This window comes from Aedes aegypti, chromosome 1, assembly GCF_002204515.2.
Source record: "Aedes aegypti strain LVP_AGWG chromosome 1, AaegL5.0 Primary Assembly, whole genome shotgun sequence".
Taxonomy (NCBI): domain Eukaryota; kingdom Metazoa; phylum Arthropoda; class Insecta; order Diptera; family Culicidae; genus Aedes; species Aedes aegypti.
The window spans coordinates 198,976,186-198,999,534 of record NC_035107.1 but is presented as its reverse complement, the minus strand read 5'-3'; the positions used below and the strand labels follow the sequence as shown (position 1 = coordinate 198,999,534).

General features: G+C 34.6%; 1 protein-coding gene across 1 annotated transcript in view; it reads left to right on the top strand.

Moving 5' to 3' along the window:
• Window positions 1–1,138: 1,138 nt before the first annotated feature.
• LOC5569265 (venom protease) overlaps window positions 1,139–23,349 on the top strand; it is a 46,509-nt gene continuing 24,298 nt past the window's right edge. The window contains exon 1 of the mRNA XM_021856863.1: window positions 1,139–1,878. Coding sequence (XP_021712555.1) covers window positions 1,644–1,878 — 235 coding nt within the window. The 5' untranslated portion in view covers window positions 1,139–1,643. The remainder of the gene's footprint in view (window positions 1,879–23,349) is intronic.

The window sequence follows — 23,349 nt, the reverse complement described above, 5'->3', positions numbered from 1 at the left end:
ATTCTAGAAGAATCTTCAGAAATGATTTTCAGATTATTTTTTTAATAACGTTTATAATACATATTTAGAGCATGTTTTCAACATACACTCTAAGAGTTAATTTGATTGTTTTTCAGATAACAATTATAATATAAAAATATCTTAATTACAGCTTCCTGTTTGGTGGCATGATTTTTATCCGTCAAACGTAAAAAATCTGTTTTTATATATCAGTTTTGTTCATGTCGCGCATTTGTTTTCTCTGTGTTTAATGCTGCTTGCTGCTGTTTGAATCGTCTCGAAATGATCTTCAACATCACCCGTTGAGTTAGGAAGTGATTATTTTATGAATTTGTAGTTCAAAACCTTGTCTCCATTTGCAAAGGTAGGTGAATTCTTAAGGTGTGATGTAGCTGTTCGATTATTAGCTCGTTGTACTTTTTCTAAATCTTTACCGTCGATATTATTGCCCATTGCACGATGACGTCATCATAAAATCGCTCTCTTTCCCTCTTTCGGGAAACCTGAAAACAACGGTGCCAGTACCTGTTAAAGTTGACAACGGAACAACCGATTTGCAGAATTCTTTCACTGTTTTCTGTTGATTTCACATTTTTTAGGGAAGTTTTCGGAAAATTTGGTAAAACGGGAGAGTACTAATAAGTCATTTTTTTATGGGAGGATCCATGACATTTTTCAACAGCATAAGACGTAGTCCTACGGCAAAATATGGAATCTTCCATTCATCATATATAGGATCGAAGGTCATCAGCTTCATCATCGCACTTACAGTATCCAATGTGGGTGGATTTGTTTACAAACCATTTAACCGTTCAATCGTCTGTCTGCATGAACTGCACTTCAATTGAATAATGACGATGGTATCGTGATGATGACGAGCGAGAAATGGTTGCAGTTCAATGGGATCTCCTCTTGCATTCGACCCATTCAGACGAGTGTTTTCCGTTGTATAGGTAGATGATGATCAACCGGTACAGAGAGACAATGGCACCGAAGAAAGTTTGTTGTTCCGCGGGGCATTGAGTAAAAAGCAGCGAGAGAAGAAAGAGAATTCAAGAGAAAAGTCAATCGGTTGCGGTGGAGGAGGCGGCGGAGTTTCTGTTGCTGCTGCTGCAAGGCCTTCACCCTGAGATGGTTGGTGGGAAACCTGATTGGGGGAAGCCTTCGACGATCTGGAGTTGTTTGGCATTGAACAGTTTGATCGTTGATCGTCGAGCGGTGAAGACGTATCTTGAGCAGATGTCGCAAATGCTATCGAAACGGCAGTTCAACTGATTGTTGGGAGTTTTTTGTGTTTGTGAAATTGCTGGAGTTTAGATTAGAAGGGCATCACGCAGAAGAGGTGTGTCCAATAGATCGCATTTTTGGAAGAAAGTGACATAGAAGAAGTGACATATTTTGTGATTGGCTCCGGGCATTCAATACCAGAAAACTGATCTTACGGTATTTTGGTGACATAAATTTTCAGAAAAAAAAAATGTGCAACTTTAATGTATCAATTGTTAATGCTGTTTTGGTGCAAATCTGAATAAATCCCCGCATGCTAGCAGAAAAACTGTTATATCTGCTAAAAAAAAAACGAGCGGAAACGAGAGTACAAATTTATTGAAAAGTGAAGAGTTCAACATCAACAACAAGTAACAATGAAGTGCTTAGTTTCCAGTTGTGGGTGCTTCTTCGCAATGATGCTAGTGCTCCTGATGGTCACGATACTGACTGCGGAGGCCAAGCTGGCTGCTCATGGCAAATATCAGATGATGGCTGCGCCAAACAAAAACACCGACGAACGCAGCTTCATGGATAACGTGAAGATGGTTTTTGGCAGAGGCAGCAATAAAGCACCGGCTCACGATACGCCTTCCAGTTCCTGCAGTTGTCGTAAGTAAAATATTTTTAAGCTTTCCTTCATCCGGGGTAAAACATCTTCAAGACGAGAGCATTGCAAAAGCAGACTTCTTAATTGCATAATTTGGCCTACGCCGAAAACAGCACTCCGAACAACAAAAAGCACAAATATACCGGTATCTGGCGATCCACGTTTGGATCTATGTATGTTACTTGGTAATGCGGTTTGCTGACCTAGACCAGAGAGAGCGTGGATTATACATACGCATGTGCATTTATCTGGAAGCAGACAGCAGCGCAGAGCAGGGCAAACTTCGTGCTTGTCGATGAGATCTTGCCAAGTGAAAAAATGATGCATCTGTGGCCTATATTTGGCGCCTTTCACGATCTTGGTTTCTGCTATTTATCTCAACTGATTGAGCTTCAGCAGGCCAACAGGCACAGGATGAGGAAATTACTTAAATCACATCCAATGACTTGTAATGAATGGTAATTTGTTTCGAGACGGTCATTTAGGATAAATCAGGTTTGCGAAAATAGTAGGCAATATTTCGATTTCGACGGTTTCGTCGGTTTTCGATCGTAATTAACTTTCTAGCAACTCGGTGAAAGACACGTTCATATCGATGGCCAATTGAAAAGTGATTTGAGTTAAGTTTCTATCATTACATGCATTTCAGAGCAACAATGATGATGATGGACAACTCATTATTTTCCACGCATCCGTCTGATTCTAGTATTGATATGAACTGAATAAAGTGCGTCATTTTGGGAAAAAATCTTGATTTTGTTAAAATTGATATAATAGCTTCTTTTTTAAAAATCTGCATGAAATATAATGGTTAATTCAATCACTCTACGATGATAACGAAAAAAAAATTGCAAGCTAATTACCTCGAAAGAGCATGTAATTGGGCTATATATTAGCTCTCATACTTTTGTTGTCCTGACTATTTGTAGACCTAAATTGGAACAAAGCACTCGAAAATGAATCCAAACATTGTCTTCTTTATGACATAACTTTTGGTATTATAAAATCGTCATATTGGTTCTACCCGAGCAGCAAAGACCAATTCGCAAGAAGACCACTAGAGATGACGGTTTGTAAATCTTCCATGGCAAACCAATATAGGTCTACAAACAAACTGCCACGAATACCAAGGCACGATCAATCTTACACAAGTCGATTTCCTCTGAATAAAAACGTATCGATGAATGTTTGACGTCATTTGGGCTTTTGGTCAACGTTAGTCCAACAAGGAAGTGAATGCTCTGCAGCATTTCTGTTTATGCTTGCTTTCTCACAGCAAACAAAAGCAATGTTGTGACAGTTCTCACGGCAAACAAACAGAATATTGTCAACATCGCACTACTACGCAGGCAATTGGATTGGTCTATGGAAGTGATTTTTTAAATGCTTCTGAAAAATTGAATAGGGTTGGTGCAGTGTCGTAGCGTGTGGTTGGTCAGGATTTTCAAATAATTCGGAACATAACCTCCATAAAAAAAATCTTGGACAGACTTTTCAAATTACCCGTATCATAAAAAATACTAGGTGGGTTCCAAAAAGAATTTCAAGCAGATTTTGTTGGTATTACTAAATAGTGTCCTAACGGAACCACGGTTCAAATTTTCATTGAATTTCAACGAATGTTTTGAAGCGTAAATCTCACAGAATCTCGTCATTGCAGAATTCGTTTTCGTTGGTTTTGAAACACGACCAAACAAGCGAAGAAAAACATCTCATCTATATCGGTCTGTGATCGGCACTGTTTCGCAAGTTGTAACAAGCTGGTCTAATTTACCAGCTAACGAGAGCCTCAAAAGAAGAGCGATGATAAACCTCATTCCTTCCACTTATTTACCATTGGGAGTAGAGTGTCCATCCCGGGACAAAAAATCTCGGAATTTGACAAATTTCGGGATTTCTCGTTTCCCGGGAAATTAGTTCTGACATCCCGGGAATCCCGGGATTCCCGAAATGTACGTAAAATTTGATGAAAACCGCTAAATTTCAATGAAAAGCAATGACATTTTTCATATTTGATTAAATAGAAAAGCATCATTGAAAAGAGTAATAATTTTCAAGATAAGACCAATGTACCGAGTAAGAAACACCTTTTTTTTATTATTTAACTAGGGGCACTTACGTATTCTCGGCAGCTTAAGCCGATGCCGTGCTTCTTTTGTAATTTTCTCGGACATCAGCAGACAAATTCCGTGTTTGTCTATAAGGCTATCCATGAGAACTTTTCGTGATAGGACTGACAGCTAAAAGTGTGAATGCAACTGAAATGAAAGAGTAAACAAATCATGCGAGTGTTATCGGAGCTTTACATTTTTCTTTGTAATCGAAAGTCACTCCGATCGCGAAACGTCAAAAGCACATGGTAAACAAAAAAAACCAGCTGATCGCAGCTGTCTCATGGATTGCCTTATTTACATTTATGCGTTGCTCAATCCTCTATCGCTTCACACCGACAGAATTGTCAAAATGCTTTTGGAAACGTTTTTACAACGCTGCGAACATCCCTTGTCAGTGTGACTATTGTCGGCAGCCTCAATCTCTTCAGCAACTTTCCCATAACAACTGCTGGTGAATCTCTTCGGCAGCTTCAAATCAGTTGCATTTTGAGGCGTGCTCATTTGAATTGATGACATCTCCGGCGATATCGTTTGTTTAGTCTCGGAAATTTCGCCAGCGGGAAGCGGGCAGAACAAAGAATCATCTGAATGTTTCCACTGATGTGTTTTGATAAAAAAATACTGTATATTTGGCGTTTGAAATTTGGTTGCCGATAATAGTCGAATGGTGCCGAAGCCGTAAGTCTCCCTAGTTGAAAAGTTTCAAGGCGAAGTAGAACATCATTGAAATTTGTTCTGACGATCGATGATTGTTTCTAATTCATCTCATGATTGCGAAATAAAAAAAATCGCTTGGTTTTGCACTGACATAACTGAAAAAGTATCATCATACTTTCTGCAAGTAAGCGCATACTTTTTCATATTAATATTACTTATGTTGACTGAGTTTTATCACTTTGGAAATGCGAGCTGCAAAATCAACTGGCTTCCAAAACGAATGACGGGCTACTTAGCCTTAATGATTTTCTTTCGACATTGGTCATTTTTATAAGCCAATTATTAAAAAGAAAATTTGAAAGTACATCTGAACTTCAGTCAATAATTTTCAGTTATTAACTTTTAGCATAATATTCTACAATACCTTCAATTATCTTTAATTGTTTCTTTTGTTCTAAAGTTTTGATGAGTTTTCAAATGTCTGAAGAATTGCTTTCAAATTTTCCGAACACTAAATCGAAGCAGCCTCTAGCCCAGGCTCTTTGATACAAGTGAGGAAGCAAAGTGTGCCGCCTATCGTGGTCAGTTGTTCCGAATTTTGGGGATTTAGGCAAGAGATCTTGTACTCTATTAGGGGAATCAAGGTTTCCTTCCAAATCGCAAAGAATGGAGACTGTCGCGTTTTGCCTGAAACTCTTAAAGATCGCGTTTGAGAAGAAGCATCTTGAAGAGAAGAAGCACATTTTTTTACTTATGACGACAAAACTAAACGTTTGTTCAAAGTCGTCTTGAAAGGTCTCTCAAGTGACTATAAGTAACGTAAAGAGATCAAAAATGGAATTAATGATATACTTGGATTTTCCCCAGTCCAACTAATCATTATGAAAAAGAGAACCCAATCTGGCATTGCTCGGAAAGGGCTTTCTCAAGAATATTATTTAGTTCACTTTAACAAAAAAGAACTAAATAATATCAAAGCTTTAGAAGAAGCAAAACTTATGTTCGATGTTCGTGTGACATGGGAACATTTCCAGAAATCTGGAGGAATTTACTAGAACCCCACTCAGTGCCATCGATGCCAAAAGTGGGGTCATGGTACAAAAATTTGTCGCATGGATGCTAAATGCATGGTATGCGGAGGTTGTTCTCACGCCAAGGACATCTGTCCACAAGGAAGGAAGATACCAACAAGATTATGTGCTCGAATTGCGGGGCTAATCATAAGTCCAATTTTTGGGATTGCCCTTCGCGTAAGAGAGTCGTCAAGGCTCGTGCCAGGCAGATGAAAGATAATATCCGTTACGACAACGCACGTTTCCGAAATTTGCCTGGTAGAGTATCGAACAATACTCATTTTTCAGATAACGATAGCTTGAATCTGTCTGCCTCTGATTTTAATTTTCTAACTGATCAATTGAATCTATTGATTGATGCAATTTTCAATGGCACCACTATGATTGAAGCAGTCCAAGTCGGTGAAAAATTTACCAACCAAATTGTTATTGGATTACGTTTTTCTAATGGATCCAATGAATAATAATTTAAATATTTTAAATTGGAATGCTCGTTCTTTGAATGGTAAAGAGGACGAGCTGTTTAGTTTTATTACAGCTCAAAACGTGCATAAGGTACCGCGGGGCAAGTGGGAACGAAAAAAACGATAGTTCAAACAAATTGTTCAATACAATTTTCAAATGTCAATATTTTTCAAATCCAACAACACAATCACGTTTTGGCAACATATTTGCTGGTGTGTGCATGAAACTGATCGAATAATTTCAAAATTGTGAAAACCTTAGAAGAAAGTTTTAGAATGAGCCAATGGACGCAGTTACCTCGCTAAGCGGGGCATGTGGGACACATCCAGTTTCATGCGTCAATCCACATCAGTAAGTCAACCATTACAATAATAGGATTGATAAGTCATAGATTTTTAATTTTAAGTACATATTTGATGTTCATAAGGGATCAACCATAAAATACGTTACGTTTTAGGAAGAAACCTTTTATTTAATAGTGTGTCACCTCACATTTAATATTAACTGAAAATTCCTCAATAAAAGCGTAAAGAGGAATTAAACATGTTCAAAATATATCATTTATAAGTTGTTAATTAAAATGTAGCACATAAACAATCAATAATTGACGAAATTATAATTATGTTTTGTTATTATTTATATGCATGGCAGAAAACCACCTTATGGGATGGAATTGTTTTCCATCACTACTTAATTTGGTAGAAATAACAAATAAAGTTAAATTAAAATAGAAAAGTAATCGTTCTCATGATGCATTTCAAATTTCAACTTTGTGTTTGTTCAATTTTGAAGTCGTATTTCAAAAATAAAAAAAATAATTAAAAAATAAAGGATAATAACACTTTTCTTCTCCCTCTTATGCAATTACGTAATTTGAGGTTGATCTTTTTTGATAAAAATCATTTGTTTGATTGTTTTTGTGCTACTCTCTAGCAAAATGTATGAAACGTGTACGAAAAGTTTTGATTCTGGTTTTTGTTTTGATAGGTCCCACTTACCCCAGGTACAACTATATTTTAGGGTAAGATAGACCATCGAAAATGTCATATGAAATGAAAACAAAATACTGGTTTATCGTTAGCAGCTTGTAATAATACTAAAAATTATAGCTTACTGATGGAAATTCGATTTAAAACACATTTATTTTTTGCGAGTCAATGCAAGACGTGAAACGTGTCACAATTTGTCATGCAAGTTGAAAATGGCGCTGAACTGACAACTGTTACATGAACCACATGGTAATAAAAATAACAATATGTTTAGTACTAAATACATTCCTTGTCATTGTATCTTCAACTTTCTAGAAGAATACCCCCATGAAAAACTTTTCCTAGTTGAGCTATGACGAAACGCCCCACTTACCCCAGATTCTCACTTGCCCCGGGGTACCTTATATCAGTTATTACTGAAACATATTTTAAACCTGGATCCAAACTTAAAAGAGATCCTAATTTTTTTTTTTTTTTGTTCGTCGTAATGATCGACTGGATGGGGCATGTTGGGGAGTTGCAATCATCATTCATAGGCGTATAAAACATCAACTGTTTTCGTCATTTGAAATTAAGGTTTTTGAAATTTTAGGTGATTCTGTTGATACACAGCTTGGTAAATATACTTTCTTAGATGCCTTTTCAATGCCCTGGCAGCAAGTTAATTTGCTCCAAACTGACGTGCGAAAGTTAACTCGCAATAAGTATTTTTTTTTTTGTTGTCATTGGTGACTTTAATGCCAAACATCGGTCATGGAATAATTCTCAAAGTAATTCCAACGGCAGAATTTTATTTAATGAGTGCTCTTCAGGATATTTCTCAATTCAATACCCTGATAGCCCTACATGTTTTTCCTCTTCTAGAAATCCATCTACGATTGATTTGGTCTTAACCGACTCTAGTCATCTTTGTAGCCAATTAGTTACTCATGCTGATTTTGATTCTGATCATGTCCCTGTTACATTTCAAATATCCCATGAAGCGATTCTCAATACTATCAGCTCCACTTTCAATTATTTTCGAGCCTACTGGAAGATATAAGAAACGTATGTTTACTCTAATCTTGATGTTAACATTTCATTACAAACAAAATTTGATGTTGACAATGCTCTTGAAGCTTTAACAAATTACATTGTTGAAGCCAGTAGCATTGCAATTCCAAGAAAGAAATTTAGAAACGTTTTGCACAATTAAGAAACAAAAATTTTGAAAATAAAATTTCTCAATTGAACCCTGGCTCTAAGCCATTTTGGAAATTATCTAAAATTTTGAAGAAACCTCTGAAGCCAATACCGGCATCGAAAGAAGAAAACAAATTATTACTAACTAATGCAGTTTGAAAGCGCGCACAATTTTATTTACGGACTTACTAGCCCAATTGAAAATCAAGTTACTCAGGACTTCGAAAATATTCCCAATCAAGAGAACATTTTCGGAAATTCCTGGGAGACTGATTTAGAAGCTATTATTATAAAATTTAAAAATATGAAAGCTCCTGGCGATGATGGAATTTTCTACATATTAGCAAATTTAACAAATGTTTTCAATTAGCATATTTTCCTGACAAATGGAAAAATGCTAAGGTTGTTCCAATTTAAAACCAGGCAAAAATCCTGCAGAAGCTTCTAGCTATCGTCCAATCAGTTTGCTTTCCTCCATCAGTAAACTTTTTGAAGAGGTCATTTTGAACAGAATGATGGCCCACATCAACGAAAATTCAATTTTTGCCAATGAACAGTTCGGATTCCGCCATGGACATTCGACCACTCATCAACTTTTACGTGTAACAAATTTGATCCGTTCCAACAAATCTGAAGGCTATTCTACTGGTCTTGCTCTTCTAGACATAGAAAAAGCATTCGACAGTGTTAGGCATGAAGGTTTGATCGTAAAATTAAAAAACTTTAATTTTTCAACATACATTGTTAGAGTCATTCAAAGTTATCTGTCAAATCGTACACTTCAGGTTAATTATCAGAACTCCAGATCTGAAAGACTTCCTGTAAGAGCTAGTTTTTCCCAAGGCAGCAGTTTGGGACCAATATTATACAATATTTTCATATCTGTTTTACCTGAGTTACCTCAGGGATGTCAAAAATCCTTTCCGCCAAAGGACGAAGTCTGCGTATCATCTGTAGTCGATTGCAAAAAAGTTTGGATATATTTTCTTAATACTTGCAAAAATGAAAGATTTCTCTCAATGCTTCCAAAACTCAACTAATTATATTCCCACATAAACCAAAAGCTCTTTATTTGAAACCTTCAAGTAGACATGTTGTTACGATGAGAGGGGTTCCAATAAATTGGTCAGATGGAGTTAAGTATCTAGGGCTCATGCTAGATAAGAATTTAACTATCAAAAATCACATTGAGGACATTCAAGCCTTGTTAATAGAAAATCCAAACTTTGTCTTAAGAACAAGCTTTTGATATTCAAACAAATTTTCACGCCAGTCATGTTGTATGCTGTACCAATATGGACTAGCTGTTGTAATACCAGAATGAAAGCTCTGCAGAGAATTCAAAATAAAATTTTGAAAGTGATACTGAAGCTTCCTCCCTGGTATAGTACCAATGAGATACATAGAATATCCAATGTTGAAACATTGGAACAAATGTCAACTAAAATAATTAATAATTTCAGGCAAAAATCGTTACAGTCTTCTATTTCCACGTTATATATTTAGGTTAAGTAAATTGAAAACGTGTTTTTTTTTTCTCTTATAAGCAGGTAAAATCAACTCACCTGTAAAAAATCTGAACTGCAACGGCAAAGGAAATGTAATATGTTGTTAACAAAATGTTAACAAAATCTTAAATTTGTTTTACCAAATTAGAATGATAGTGTTGTCTTACACAGAACAACTAGATATAAGAAATGAATGTAATGTTTGGAATGATACTAATAAAGAAATATAAAAAAAATTAGTCATTATTGATAAATCTTAACGATTATATTTGGTTGCATAAAGGTTATTAGAATGCAAGTACCAAAGATCTACCAATATATATATATATATATATATATATATATATATATATATATATATATATATGTATATATTGATATATATATATATATATATATATATATATATATATATATATATATATATATATATATATATATATATATATATATATATATATATATATATATATATATATATATATATATATATATATATATATTTTTTTTTTTTTTTTTTTTTTTGATGAATAGACATGGTTATAGTACTCATACATAAGAAATAAAATAGCATACAACCGAGAATTCCGAATTTTATCATTATTTGATAGCCATATAGTTACTCGGAAATCTCAAGTAATGATTAGTTCTTGATAAACAGTTGTTAACCAAATCTTGATTAGATATCCAGTTGAAACTCAAACTCGAGGTACCTATTTTTAATATAAAATACGTTTGTTCTATGTTGAGATACATAGCTTGTAACATTAGGGGACAAACTCTAGTTATCTATAGATACCTCTTAACGAACCTATAAAACAAGTGTTTGCTATCAAGATAATTATTATTTATATTTAAAACGTCGTTTAGAAAACCAGCTCATCCAAATGGCAATGATCGCACACATTTCCAAATGAAACAACAACCTTGAAATGAAAGACACACGCCTACCGTTAAAGGTCACTTGCTCGCATTTGTGTCCACCGGTGCGCCAAAGAAACCAGCCTCCAGATCAAATAATTCTTATTTTTTTCCTGCTCGTTCTAAAGAAGCCACTTCACAAATATCAACCGGCATCCACTGGAACGATAAATAAACCGATATCACCGATTTTGTTTCGCCGTTGTGGTGGACATTCTGTGGGAATCAGCTCCTGGGGCTGGACCCTCCTCTCATCGATGTGTGTAAACAAAGAAATTATAATGCTCAACTTTTGGAGAATCGATATGCGGTTTAGGGACAATATGTCGAATGTATAAAAGTCGAAATCCCAAACGTCGAAACGGACACAACGTCGAACGCAGTTGTTTTCCGGATTTCTATATCCTAATTTTAATCGATCAGCATAATTATAATGAATAATGTTTAGCAAAATATGTGTTTTCTCTAGAGAATTACTCTTCCAATGCACTTTTGATTTCTTTCTATCTTTTCGATTTTATTCGATGTTTTGTATTATGTTTTTACATTAGACTTTTTAACTTTCAACATATTATAATTCGACGTTTTAACACTCAACCACCGACAGCTATCGGATATTAGGAACCGGTTGGTTTTATTTTTTTTTAAATCGGGATCACAAAACCATATGAAATTTAATAACTCCTCTCTGGAGTTTTTCTTTGAATAACGTTAAGGTGAAGATGCATCGAAGTCAAACCTTGAATTTTTAAAGCAAAAACTTAGAGAACCAGACAACCACTTAGGCTGAAAATCTGATCGGTTGGGTATCACCAGCGAGTGACCAATTGATCAAATTTTCAGCTCATACTTTTGTCTAAATTTGTGCTCCAGAAAATTCGAGGTTTGGCTTCGATGCGTCTTCCCCTTAAGTCTGCTTGAAGGGGGAAAGGAACAGACAGAAATAAAATCCGACTAAAGTTTCGTGGGCTGAGACTGCTGCAGCTAAGGTAAACATTTGAAAGCGCCAAGGTTCATTGACATTTGTTGGGTGGATTTTCGGAATGCAATCCATTTGTTTTTAAAAACGCAATTCTGTAGAAGTGGAATATATTGGATTTCCACCAATGTTTAGATTTATCGTTTTTCTATGCCGCGTAATTAAAAAATATCTATTGGCGAAACTATGTTTTGTTCATTTTTATTTCCATATATTCAACAAATGAGGTATATTTCACTTTTGTTGAACATGATAGCACGAACTGAACCAAACCAAAATGAGCTTCGTCCATTTGCTTGAATACACTATTAGTGGCTTTAAAAGCATATAGGATACAAAATGAAGGAATTCCCACAATTAGTTAATGTATGCCAAAAACTAAAACGAAAATCGAAACCCCATCAACGGTAACTTTCTCAGGCAACCTTGTAATCCACTTGGACCAAGCCGTCTCCTAAAATGATCTCCTTTTTTTCAGCTGCAGCACTTGCGTAACTTCCACGAGCAGAGATATTCGTTCAAAATAAAAGACGGTGTGATTTTCCGATTTTATGCTATTGTATTTGCGAAACTATACCGGCATCCTACTTTCCATATCTCCGAGCTACTGTTGCAGCTCTCACTTTCTTTGGATCTCCAAGTTGGCGCTATTTGCTTATTAGCTAATCTATTCCGGATATACAGGAATAATGGCTTTCTTCGACATACTCTTGATTTTTTTGTGGTTTTCAATTTCGCCGAGCGGTGCACGCGTTTTGGGTCGTTAAAATGGCGCTAATGAGTGAATGGAAATGATATGCAACTTAACATGTGCTAGAGACAGTGCATGAAATTACGTGGGAGTCGACGAGTATGTTATTGTTGTGGTCCAAATGAGATGGTTTTGTCTTCTATTTCCTTTCTCGTGATTCATTCCGAAATGAGTGATAATTTTTACTACGCAGATAATATAAGAAACCTTTCTCTGACTATTCTTGAAAAAACAATGGATAAGAAGTTGAACGAGCTCGTGTTTTACTCAAGCTATCGCACACATTATTTTTTGCAAGCCAGAACTACGCAAGATATTTAAGAAAATTCTTGAGAGAACGGCAAATTCATTGAAGAATTTCTGCATATTTTTCTCATACTTACCCTCCTGGTTTTACGGTATCTCTTCTTGATCTTTTTAGTATAATTCAGCAATATCTCAAGGGATTTCAACAGAATTGCTAGATACATTTCTGGGTTCAATCCTTAAATAGTCCTCCTCTTCTCTGTAGAGTTCATAATCGGAAAGAAGCTACTTCTCAGTTTTGTATGCTAAATGTACTTCCACAGTTATTCACTGACAAAAATGTTGCTACATAGAATGAAATCAATTTAGTAGTTAGCTGACAGAATATCAGAGCAATCATTAATCTCTATAAAATGGAAGAATCCCTAGAGTAAATGGTGGTGAAACACATTGATACCTTAGATATTTTTAAAGAAATGTCCCTAACTCTCCACCGTATTTCTGCAAGCACCAATACAGGACTTGCTAGAAGAATTAAAAGATTTTTTCTTGTAAAATAGTAGGAGATTTTCTTGAAAGAGTTCTTGAAAAAATATTTTTGGAAAATTGGCTAGGAGAATGTTTTGAACATTCCCAGGAAGAATTCCTGTAAAAAATTGTACAGCAAACTTCAGGACAGACATATTGCCTGCATTACCTAGGAATACATCCGACCACGTAACGAGATGGACACTTGTATGCGCGTCAGCTCCTCTAATGAGCAAGTTTAGCAAAAAATCTAATGTGCATGTTTGAATGCGTAAAAAATGTAAATCGCTGCCATTTACTCTAAAAAGAACTAATCAGCCTGCCAAAATGTAAATCGCGAAATCGAGAAAAACCGTGACATAACCTCAAACAAGTTTTACACATCTATATTTAGCACTTAATCATAAAATTGACAAGTCATTTAGACCAGCGGTTTTCATATCGTGCTCCGCGAAGGCTTGGCAGGTGCTCCGTGACAGTTTTCATATTTTGTACCAATGCCTGGAAATATCTCAACATTTTGCTTCAAAATATGCTTTTAACTATACCAAACCAAATCTTGAATTTTAAAAAGTATAAATTATAAGAACAAAACGATCGATCGCGCTGAAAATTTGATCGGGTTACTAGTTGGTGGCGACCAATCGAACGAATTGATATTTCAGATCGTTGTTTTGTTCTCTAGATCTGTGCTCTTGAAAATTTAGAGGTGGTCTCAATTCTGTGATTGTTTCAACTTTATGGTAGATGACGAAACAGTAAAATCTGTAGTGGAACTGATATGCGATTACCCTTAATTATAGGACAATTTTTTTTTTCTATTTTTCCCAACAAACCATGTTGTCCCATTAGTGCAAATAAAAGATCATTGGAAGATATCTCGCATAATTTATGATATCGACCTAGGGTAAACAAGTGTGTAACTTGTTAATACTGTGCAAAAGAATTGTTTTACACGTTTGTTAACAGTGCTACGATGAAGAGCAGATCCCCCTCTATCTGTCTGCGAGATTAGTTGAAAACAGAGCTCAACTCAATTTTGACAAAAATGCAGATGGGACTTATTTGATATTTACGTCAGTATACACACGGTGTCAAAATCTCTATCATTATTGAAATGTACCTCGGATATTTTTACGAAATCTTTCAGCATTTGGGCTAATATTTTGTAACCGGAATGCTAAAGATATTCTGTAGGTGAAAGTTTTCCCATACATTTTGGATGGGACAGTTTTAGCTACACAATTCGGGTTTCTTGAACTTATCGTGGTAAACAACCCTTAAATTTGAAGTAATCCAATGTTCCCCGACAGAATATTTTGAAACTACTGGGTGGGAAAGTTTGGTTCGGATACTTATGCTCATCGAAAACAAATCTGATGTACATGCAATTTCGATTATAATTATTCAAAATTAGGAAAAAAATTAAAGTGAAATTAAGAATCTTTCACGAGCTTCGTCAAAATTATGAATATTTCCGGAAGTACTAAAATTGTGGTTAACCCATTAACAAAGGTTTAAAAAAGATATATTACGATACAGAAACTCGCTCAGTAGTTCGAACTAACAACAAATCTCGGAAAACTTCCAATCCAAAGCAATTCTGCCGTTTTTAAGTTACGTATTTTCAAATATATGACAAACAATCAAATATAGTTTCATTCGTCTCCAAGCCACGAATTTTTATATATTTGACGCAAAATCATGATAATATCGTAGTTTTTATTTCAAAAATTGCTCCGCGAGCCAAAAAGGCTGAAAGCCCCTGATTTAGACAATAACCGAAATACAGAAAAATTCCCAGATGTATCTGTATCATACATGATTCTATGAAAATATTGTAGTTCCTTGAACGAACATCCATCAACAATGTTCAGCAAATTTGTTCCTCGAGAACATAAAAACGGTTTAAATACAGTGCTTCCCAAACTTTTTCAACTTTCGCTCCCTTGAGACCAACATTTATCTGCAATCGCCCCCCTGATGTGTGATTTTAATATTTTATGCTGATCGTGTCTTTGACTCGCATATCCACAGAATCATTATACAATTACTATTATGTATATTTAAAAATATATTCTCAAAAATCGATATCCCAAAATTATTAGATAATTTACTAGATTGCAATTTATAATAGCAATTTTAACAATATTTTGCGTGCATTACAGGCTACTGAATCAGTTTTTGATACTAGTTCAGTCCAGTTTAAACTATTTGAATGCATAGGCGCCAACTTGTGACGTAGATGGTGATTACATACTGATTTGTCTTTCATTTCTAAAATTACTGCAATAATTTTCAGAAATTGTGAACTAGTTCAGATTACTAAAGAACCTATGTTTGTATGAACGAAAGCTAAATCGTGAGTTTAAACCACAGTCTTAAGTATAAATTTTACTCTTTATGGTCGTTTTACTAAAAAATCTCATACTTTTAAAATCATTTATATCATATATATATATAATTTGCTATAGATCGATATATATATATATATATATATATATATATATATATATATATATATATATATATATATATATATATATATATATATATATATATATATATATATATATATATATATATATATATATATATATATATATATATATATATATATATATATATATATATATATATATATATATATATATATATATATATATATATATATATATATATATATATATATATATATATATATATATATATATATATATACATATATCGATCTATAGCAAATTGTAAACGTTTTTCTCTGAATATTTCAATTGGTAATCTCGGAATGACATATTACGAGTATAATATGTGAAAAATAAATCGATTTTATTACAGCAGTGTTGCCAATTTTGATGATTACCAATGCACTTCTAAAAACAAAACAATTGTTTTCCTATTGTGCTTTAAATGTGACGTGGGGACTAAATAAGCAACTCTATGAAGTCGTAAGTTATTTCCATATTAATACTACATTTGCACTTCCGTCAGGACGTACTTACAACCAAATAATTCTTATCATATCAGTTCCCTTCAAGTTTAAAATATTTATCTCAAAAAATATCGGGGAAAAATGATTTGTAAACTGTAAAATTGTTGCTTAAACATAACTTGATTTTTTCCTTCAGGCTTCTGATTGATGATACCTTGATACCTTGATACCTTGATGGCTACAGCGTAGCATCATGCCATTGCCGGGCGTATTGTAGAGCTCCATCTTCGTCGGTCTTGGGCGAAACTTCTCCAGTTGCCCCGAACGTTTAGGGTCGCCAGGTCCTCTTCCACTGCGTACAGCCAGCGTATTCGTGGTCTTCCCCGAAGCCGCCGACCTCTACCTGGTTCCCTGCTGAATATTATTTTCGCAATTCTTTCTTCCGACATTCGCACTAAGTGACCAGCCCACTGAAGTCTGCCGTATTTTACACGATTGATAATATTCGCATCTTTGTACACTTGATACAACTCGTGATTCATGCGTCTGCGCCACACACCATTTTCGAGATTCCCACCGAGTATTGTCCGCAGCACTTTACGCTCGAAAACACCGAGAGCTTTCCGGTCTGACTCTTTCAACGTCCACGCTTCGTGCCCGTAGAGAGCCACCGGAAGAATCCATGTTTTATACAGGGCGAATTTTGTTTCGGTTTGCAAGCTGCGGGACCTAAGCTGGTTACGAAGTCCGTAAAAGGCCCTATTCGCAGCCGCAACACGTCTTTTCACTTCGCGGGAAACGTCGTTGTCTAGTGTTCCAAGGTAAACAAATTCTTCAACAACTTCAAACACATCCCCATCAAACACTACCTCAGCACTTACACCACCATGCCTGACTCTATCTCTACCTGCAGCCATGTACTTCGTCTTGGTAGAATTGATGGTCAGGCCTATCCTCGCTGTCTCCCTCTTCAGAGGCACGAAGGCCTCTTCCACTGACCTGCGATCGATTCCAATCAGGTCTATATCGTCCGCAAAGCCAAGGAGCATGTGCGACCTTGTGATAATAGTGCCATTTCTTTGCTTCTGATTGATGATGTTTTCGAAAAACATGCCTTTATTTAAAATAAAAAATATGGATTGTCGACTTTTCCATCCAATTTCTCACAATCATGGATTTTGATTACCTCCAAAAATCTACCGTTCTTAACATTGTTCCATATTCGTGTGAAATTTAATTATTTTGAAGATTTTTTGGTAATCACAACATTTTACAATACTAGTTGAATGATGTACAAAAAACCGATTGAAATTTTATTGATAAATTAAAAAGATACAGTATGCACAAGGTGTCCACTTTTTAAAATGAACAGTCATTATGAGAATATTATAAAATCCTAAAATGTATGATTCATCGCGATAAATTTCAAGTAATAAGTAAAATATTTCTTTTATTGTATTCTACGCAGTTTTATGAATATATTGTAGTTCTTTAAATGACTAATAATCAAAACCTCAAAGCTTATTGTTTGTTTACATCTATACGATCATCATACCAGCAAAAAACCTATGGATCATTGCAATCAAATTCAAGTTATGTGCGCAGAATCGCAAAATTTATTTTTTAGGGGTTGCTCCGGTATTTTTAGTACATTAAGCACCGAATTCTAAAATAATTTCAAAAATTTCACACAAATCTAGAAGCCCATACATTTTTGTTGATGCCAAAATTTTGTAGATCTGGTTTAGGTGTAGAGGACTCCTCGGCTTCTGTAAAGCAAGTAACACACCAACATTTCCCTTCCATCTCCAAATTGACCTGCATTCAGACGCAGCCGACGCCATTATTGTTATTATCCTGAGTAGCGTCTATTGGTTCCCTGTGTAAGTACAGCAGTTCTTGCAATATTGGAATAGCAACTGCGGGCGGCCAAAATGATCCTGTGACTTGATATCTTGATATTGGAAGCCTTGTTTATTAACTTAGAACAATTATGATTTATGAATTATTATTTGATTAAATTTATAAAATAAAAAATAAAAAAAAACTTAAAACGGTTTGAATTTCAATAGGCTTTTGAACAAGAAGATATGAACGATTTGTTGAAATGTCTTTAAAATCGTCCACCCCCTAGAATTCATTGGAAGTTCAGAGGTTTTGGAATTATATGAACAAAATTCTGCTTCGTGTATTCAGGTTTGGACTATACTTTCACTAAACAGCAGGAAATTCTTGATTTCACAAAATTCTATTTGGATACAAAGCAAGTAAAAATTTTTGACATAAGTCGAATCAAAATCATTTTCCAAGCAAAACATTAAAAATTGTCTCAAGAATCTCGTTAAAAAACAAAAAAAAAAACAATTATACCTATAGAAGTTTGCAATTCCAATATACATCAAACATCATGCCAAACATTCAATTTTATAAGAAACTAGTGGTCCCGGCAAACTTCGTCTTGCCATCGAGTAGGCTGTTGAAATCCGCTACGATTCGTCCCATACAAAATGACAGTTCCGTTCACTCTCGTTTTTCTGGCTTTCTCGGTAAATGTCCTCAAACTTTTATACACACAAACACGTCGGAACCCTTGACGAACAAAATGGAGAAAGAATCATCCAAATTCGCTGACCCGTTCGTAAGCCATTTCGTGACATACAAACACCATTCCATTTTTATTTATATAGTTTAGATGGGGATAATTGTACGAATTCGCAGTAAATTTGCCGAAATCCTTACAAAATCTCATCAAGGGCTTGATAAGAACTTTGTCACAGATCAAGGGCAAGTCAAGCTAGTAATCTTGGTAAGGCAATCAGACACTCGAAAAATGCGCCAAACAAAATGAACAGGATTTCAGTGGATTTTTCGCTAATATCTATGAATCAACTAAAAGGTTCAAGAAAAATCGACATAGGTCGACATCATTTCTAGGATTCAGTGAAAATCTTGATAGCAATGTACTAAGCACTTTTTTTGTTATTTTTCAAAAAAAAAAAAACTTTCAAGAAACATCGCCTCGATTCTTATTAGGATTCCTGCAAAGATTTCATTAACAATTTTCGATTGTCTAAACAGATTTCCGTGCAAGCAACTCTCCAAGAACCTCGCCAAAAATTCCTATACACCGTTTTAGAAATGTTTCAAGGATGATATGGTTTTTTTTATAAGATCTATTTTCAATCTGTTCAATCTGCCTTTTTATCGTTGCGTTCTATACCCAACTAGTGGATTACGACAGAATTGTAACAGATTTTGTTACTTAGTGAGCACAAAATTTCTAACGAATTATGCTTGGTTAGTAATTAAAATAACAAAACGAAACTGCCACTTAACAAAATTAAAACAAAATATGTTATAATTTGAGTAAAAGTATAACTCATAATGTTTTGTATTAAATCGTTGTGTAATTATTAATAGGAAAACTTTATAACTTTTTTTATAATTGTGTAAGTATCAAGTTTTTGACTAAAACCATCACAAGAGATTATGTTATTGAAATTGATTTTAAATTAAGTTTTTTCTACTAATTCAGTGTGCATCTAATAAAAATGAATAAAAAATTTGCTATTTTTTGGGATATCTTCTTGTTGTAATCCACTGGCCGGGTATACAATGGTTCCATTCCCAAAAGTTGACATCGATCTTCGTATGAAAAAAGCTGATTTCTAACTATGGCCAGTTTCCATATAGATTAGCGGCCAAAAATATGATTGCCTTTTCATGTCATATTTTTGAGTTTTGTGGAACAAGTTTTCGAGAGAAACGTTTGAAAAGGATAGGCCCAGTTTTTTACGTTGGCTATACAACAACGAGGGGTGTTTCAATTTTGACATTTCTTGCCTACATAATTTATAGCAAGATCTTAGTATGCAGTGGTTCCGATGTTGATAGAAATGTGAAGAATTTTCACAAAATTATTTATGGATATCGTTGCATAAGTTTTCTCCATTTGTCATATGTTTATCAATAACCTCATTTCCATTTTTATATTTTAGCTTTCATGATTAGAAAAAAACTACAGTATGGTCCATTAAAAATTGCGAAAATTGTTTGAACGTGAATTTATCATCCACGAGCGTTACTTTCATTGTTTTTGGGAGTTCTGATTACTGTTGTCTATTCAGACATATCTTCGCTATATAGAACAATTTTTGTAATATTTTTCTAACTGTCCTAAATAATGTAATGAAGCAAAGATGTTTTGTCCACTCAAAGTTAAAAACAACGTCTGATTGTCGTATAACTCTGGTGATAAACATTCCACCTTAAAAATCACACTTTATCGTTGAAAATAATAGTTTTATTGGTATCAGAGGATGGAGGAGTTCTTAGAGAACGTATTTTTCATGGTCACAATAAAATATTTTGCTAGAGTCATAGTTTTGAGAGCATTTGCGTCTTATGGTTTTGATATGCTTTTCTTCTTCTTCTTCTTCTTTCTGGCGTTACGTCCCAACTGGGACAAAGCCTGCTTCTCAGATTAGTGTTCTTATGAGCACTTCCACAGTTGTTAACTGAGAGTTTTCTTTGCCGATTGACCATTTTTGCATGTGTATATCGTGTGGCAGGTACGAAGATACTTCTATGCCCTGGGAATCGAGAAAATTTCCTTCACGAAAAGATCCTCTACCAGTGGGATTCGAACCCACGACCCTCAGCATGGTCATGCTGAATAGCTGCGCGTTTACCGCTACGGCTGTCTGGGCCCCATATATATGCTTTTACATTTTGTTAAAGTTTAATAAAAATTAAATACGGAAGTTCATAACAGTTTTTTTTTTCTAGGAATAAATTTGTTGCTTCGATTAGAGAGAACTTCAATCAATATTAGCTCATGGGTTTTGAACAAAACAGAGCCGCTTATCACACCTATATAAAGGTTCAACCAGGGCTTTCCAAAATGAGCCTTTTTTTGAAAATATGTTTAAGTCTCCAATGATCTAGTTATGAACCCAATCTATCATTTGATTAGGGCGAATGCTGGAGACAAGGTCTGTGAAGGTTCTCTCCCCATCTTTGATGTTTTAGAAGCTTTCATAACAAATATATTGAACTCGATGAACGCATGATGAAATTTAAGGATATGCAACCAATTCCTCTCTAGTAATGTGCAAGTAACAGATGAAAATCATGTCTAAAGCAAAAAACTGAGTCAAAACAATTCAAAAAATGAATAACATTTATGTTTTGTTCACATTTTCCTTAGAAAAACTACCATAAAACATGATATGATGATTTTCGCAAATTTTTATGGGCCCAGATAACCGTGGCGGTAAACGCGCAGCTATTCAGCAAGACCAAGCTGAGGGTCGTGGGTTCGAATCCCACCGGTCGAGGATCTTTTCGGTTTGGAAATTTTCTCGACTTCCCAGGGCATAGAGTATCTTCGTACCTGCCACACGATATACACATGCAAAAATGGTCATTGGCATAGTTAGCTCTCAGTTAATAACTGTGGAAGTGCTCATAAGAACACTAATCTGAGAAGCAAGCTTTGTCCCAGTTGGGACGTAACGCCAGAAAGAAAAAGAAAAAGAAACTATACACAATAGATATCAATAGACATATATCCCCTGCTCCATAAAAAAAATCTGAATCCGTGAGACTATAGTAGGAGACACAGGTTTGTTGATTTTCATAGTGGATCAGATTGTCAAGCAAAATTTAAGTACGAATTAGTATTCAAAACAACAGATGCTGTACAGATTTCTCGCTAACTCAAAATATGACAACGGAACGTGCATAGAATCAAAAGAAATTCAAAACATAAAAATGGATTCTATTTCAGATTATCCCTATTCCCAAATTCCCAAAAGAGAATAAATCTTCTCCAAGACTCAAGGGTCCGTTATGACAAAGGTGCAAAAATTTCATTACATACGGTGTTCGGTAGGTTTGTATTGGACTAATAAACATGAACTGATACTACTATAATTGTATGATTAAGCATGACCAGTAAGCACTTTTCTCTCTCTTTGAGTTAGCTACCAATCAAACCTGAAATCCAAGCCCTCACATTACATCGTCCATTCCAGGACGTAAAAATCCGATGCCACGGACAATGAAAAATTTAACACTCAGAGAAGTCCTAGAATAAATCATAAACCATTTAACCTTCATTCGTTTTTTTTTTGCATTGTTGTGCTTTCTACATATTCTCTTTTTTCTCCGAAACCATCCGAACATTCACGGTCTGCCTCTCAGAAGAAAAAACTGATTGTTTACTAAGATTTTGTAACTCTGCTGTTACTGCAATCAGGTCAATCTTCTCAACTATTCTTCTAGAATAAAAAAAATATTATGAAACTTTCAAAAATATAAGTAGATAAAAAACCGAATTTAGTACTATACCATTAAATTCCACTATAATTTGTATCTTTTGACAGATACGCGTATTTCGATCACAACTGTAAAGCGGTCTTCAGTGTCGTGTACTAGACTCGACACTGAAGACGGCCTTACAGTTGAGGTCGAAATATATCTGTCAAAAGATGTAATACTCAATTCGGTTTTTCATTTACTTATAGGTATTCCACAAACAGCTCGAAGATTTATTGTTAAAAAATATCCTGAACATCAGATTAAAAGCATGTACATGTTATGACATTAAATCTTGAATTATAAACATTTTCGTCATTACAAATCATGCTTCGACTAAACTTAAAAAAATAATAGAGTAGGCAAGAAATGTCAAAAAGTGTTGATTAACGATTTATAGCTAAAAAGATAGCGTTTAATAAGTTGATATCGTCGCGAAATCCTTTTAAAATGTTATACCATGTATAGTTATGACAATGTAATAATGTGATACCTATTCAATTATCTTCTGAAATATTGTTTAGTTTATATTACAGGAAAATTGTTAAAAATATTGAAAAAACCCCTAATCAAAAATGTGCAAAATAAATGCAGCTAAATTCTTCACGATTCGTGAGTTTACATTTTCAAATATCCTTGGAAATAAAATTTACCCTAGGACAAAAAAGTATGGGATGTCTAAAATGTCCAGAGAAAATAGAATATATTTTTTCACTGTAGTCCACACATTTACCCATACTTAAGTACGAATTTTTGTTTAATTTTATTTTTAAAGACAGCTTTTGGAGTAAGCTTTTGATCAGTGTTCAA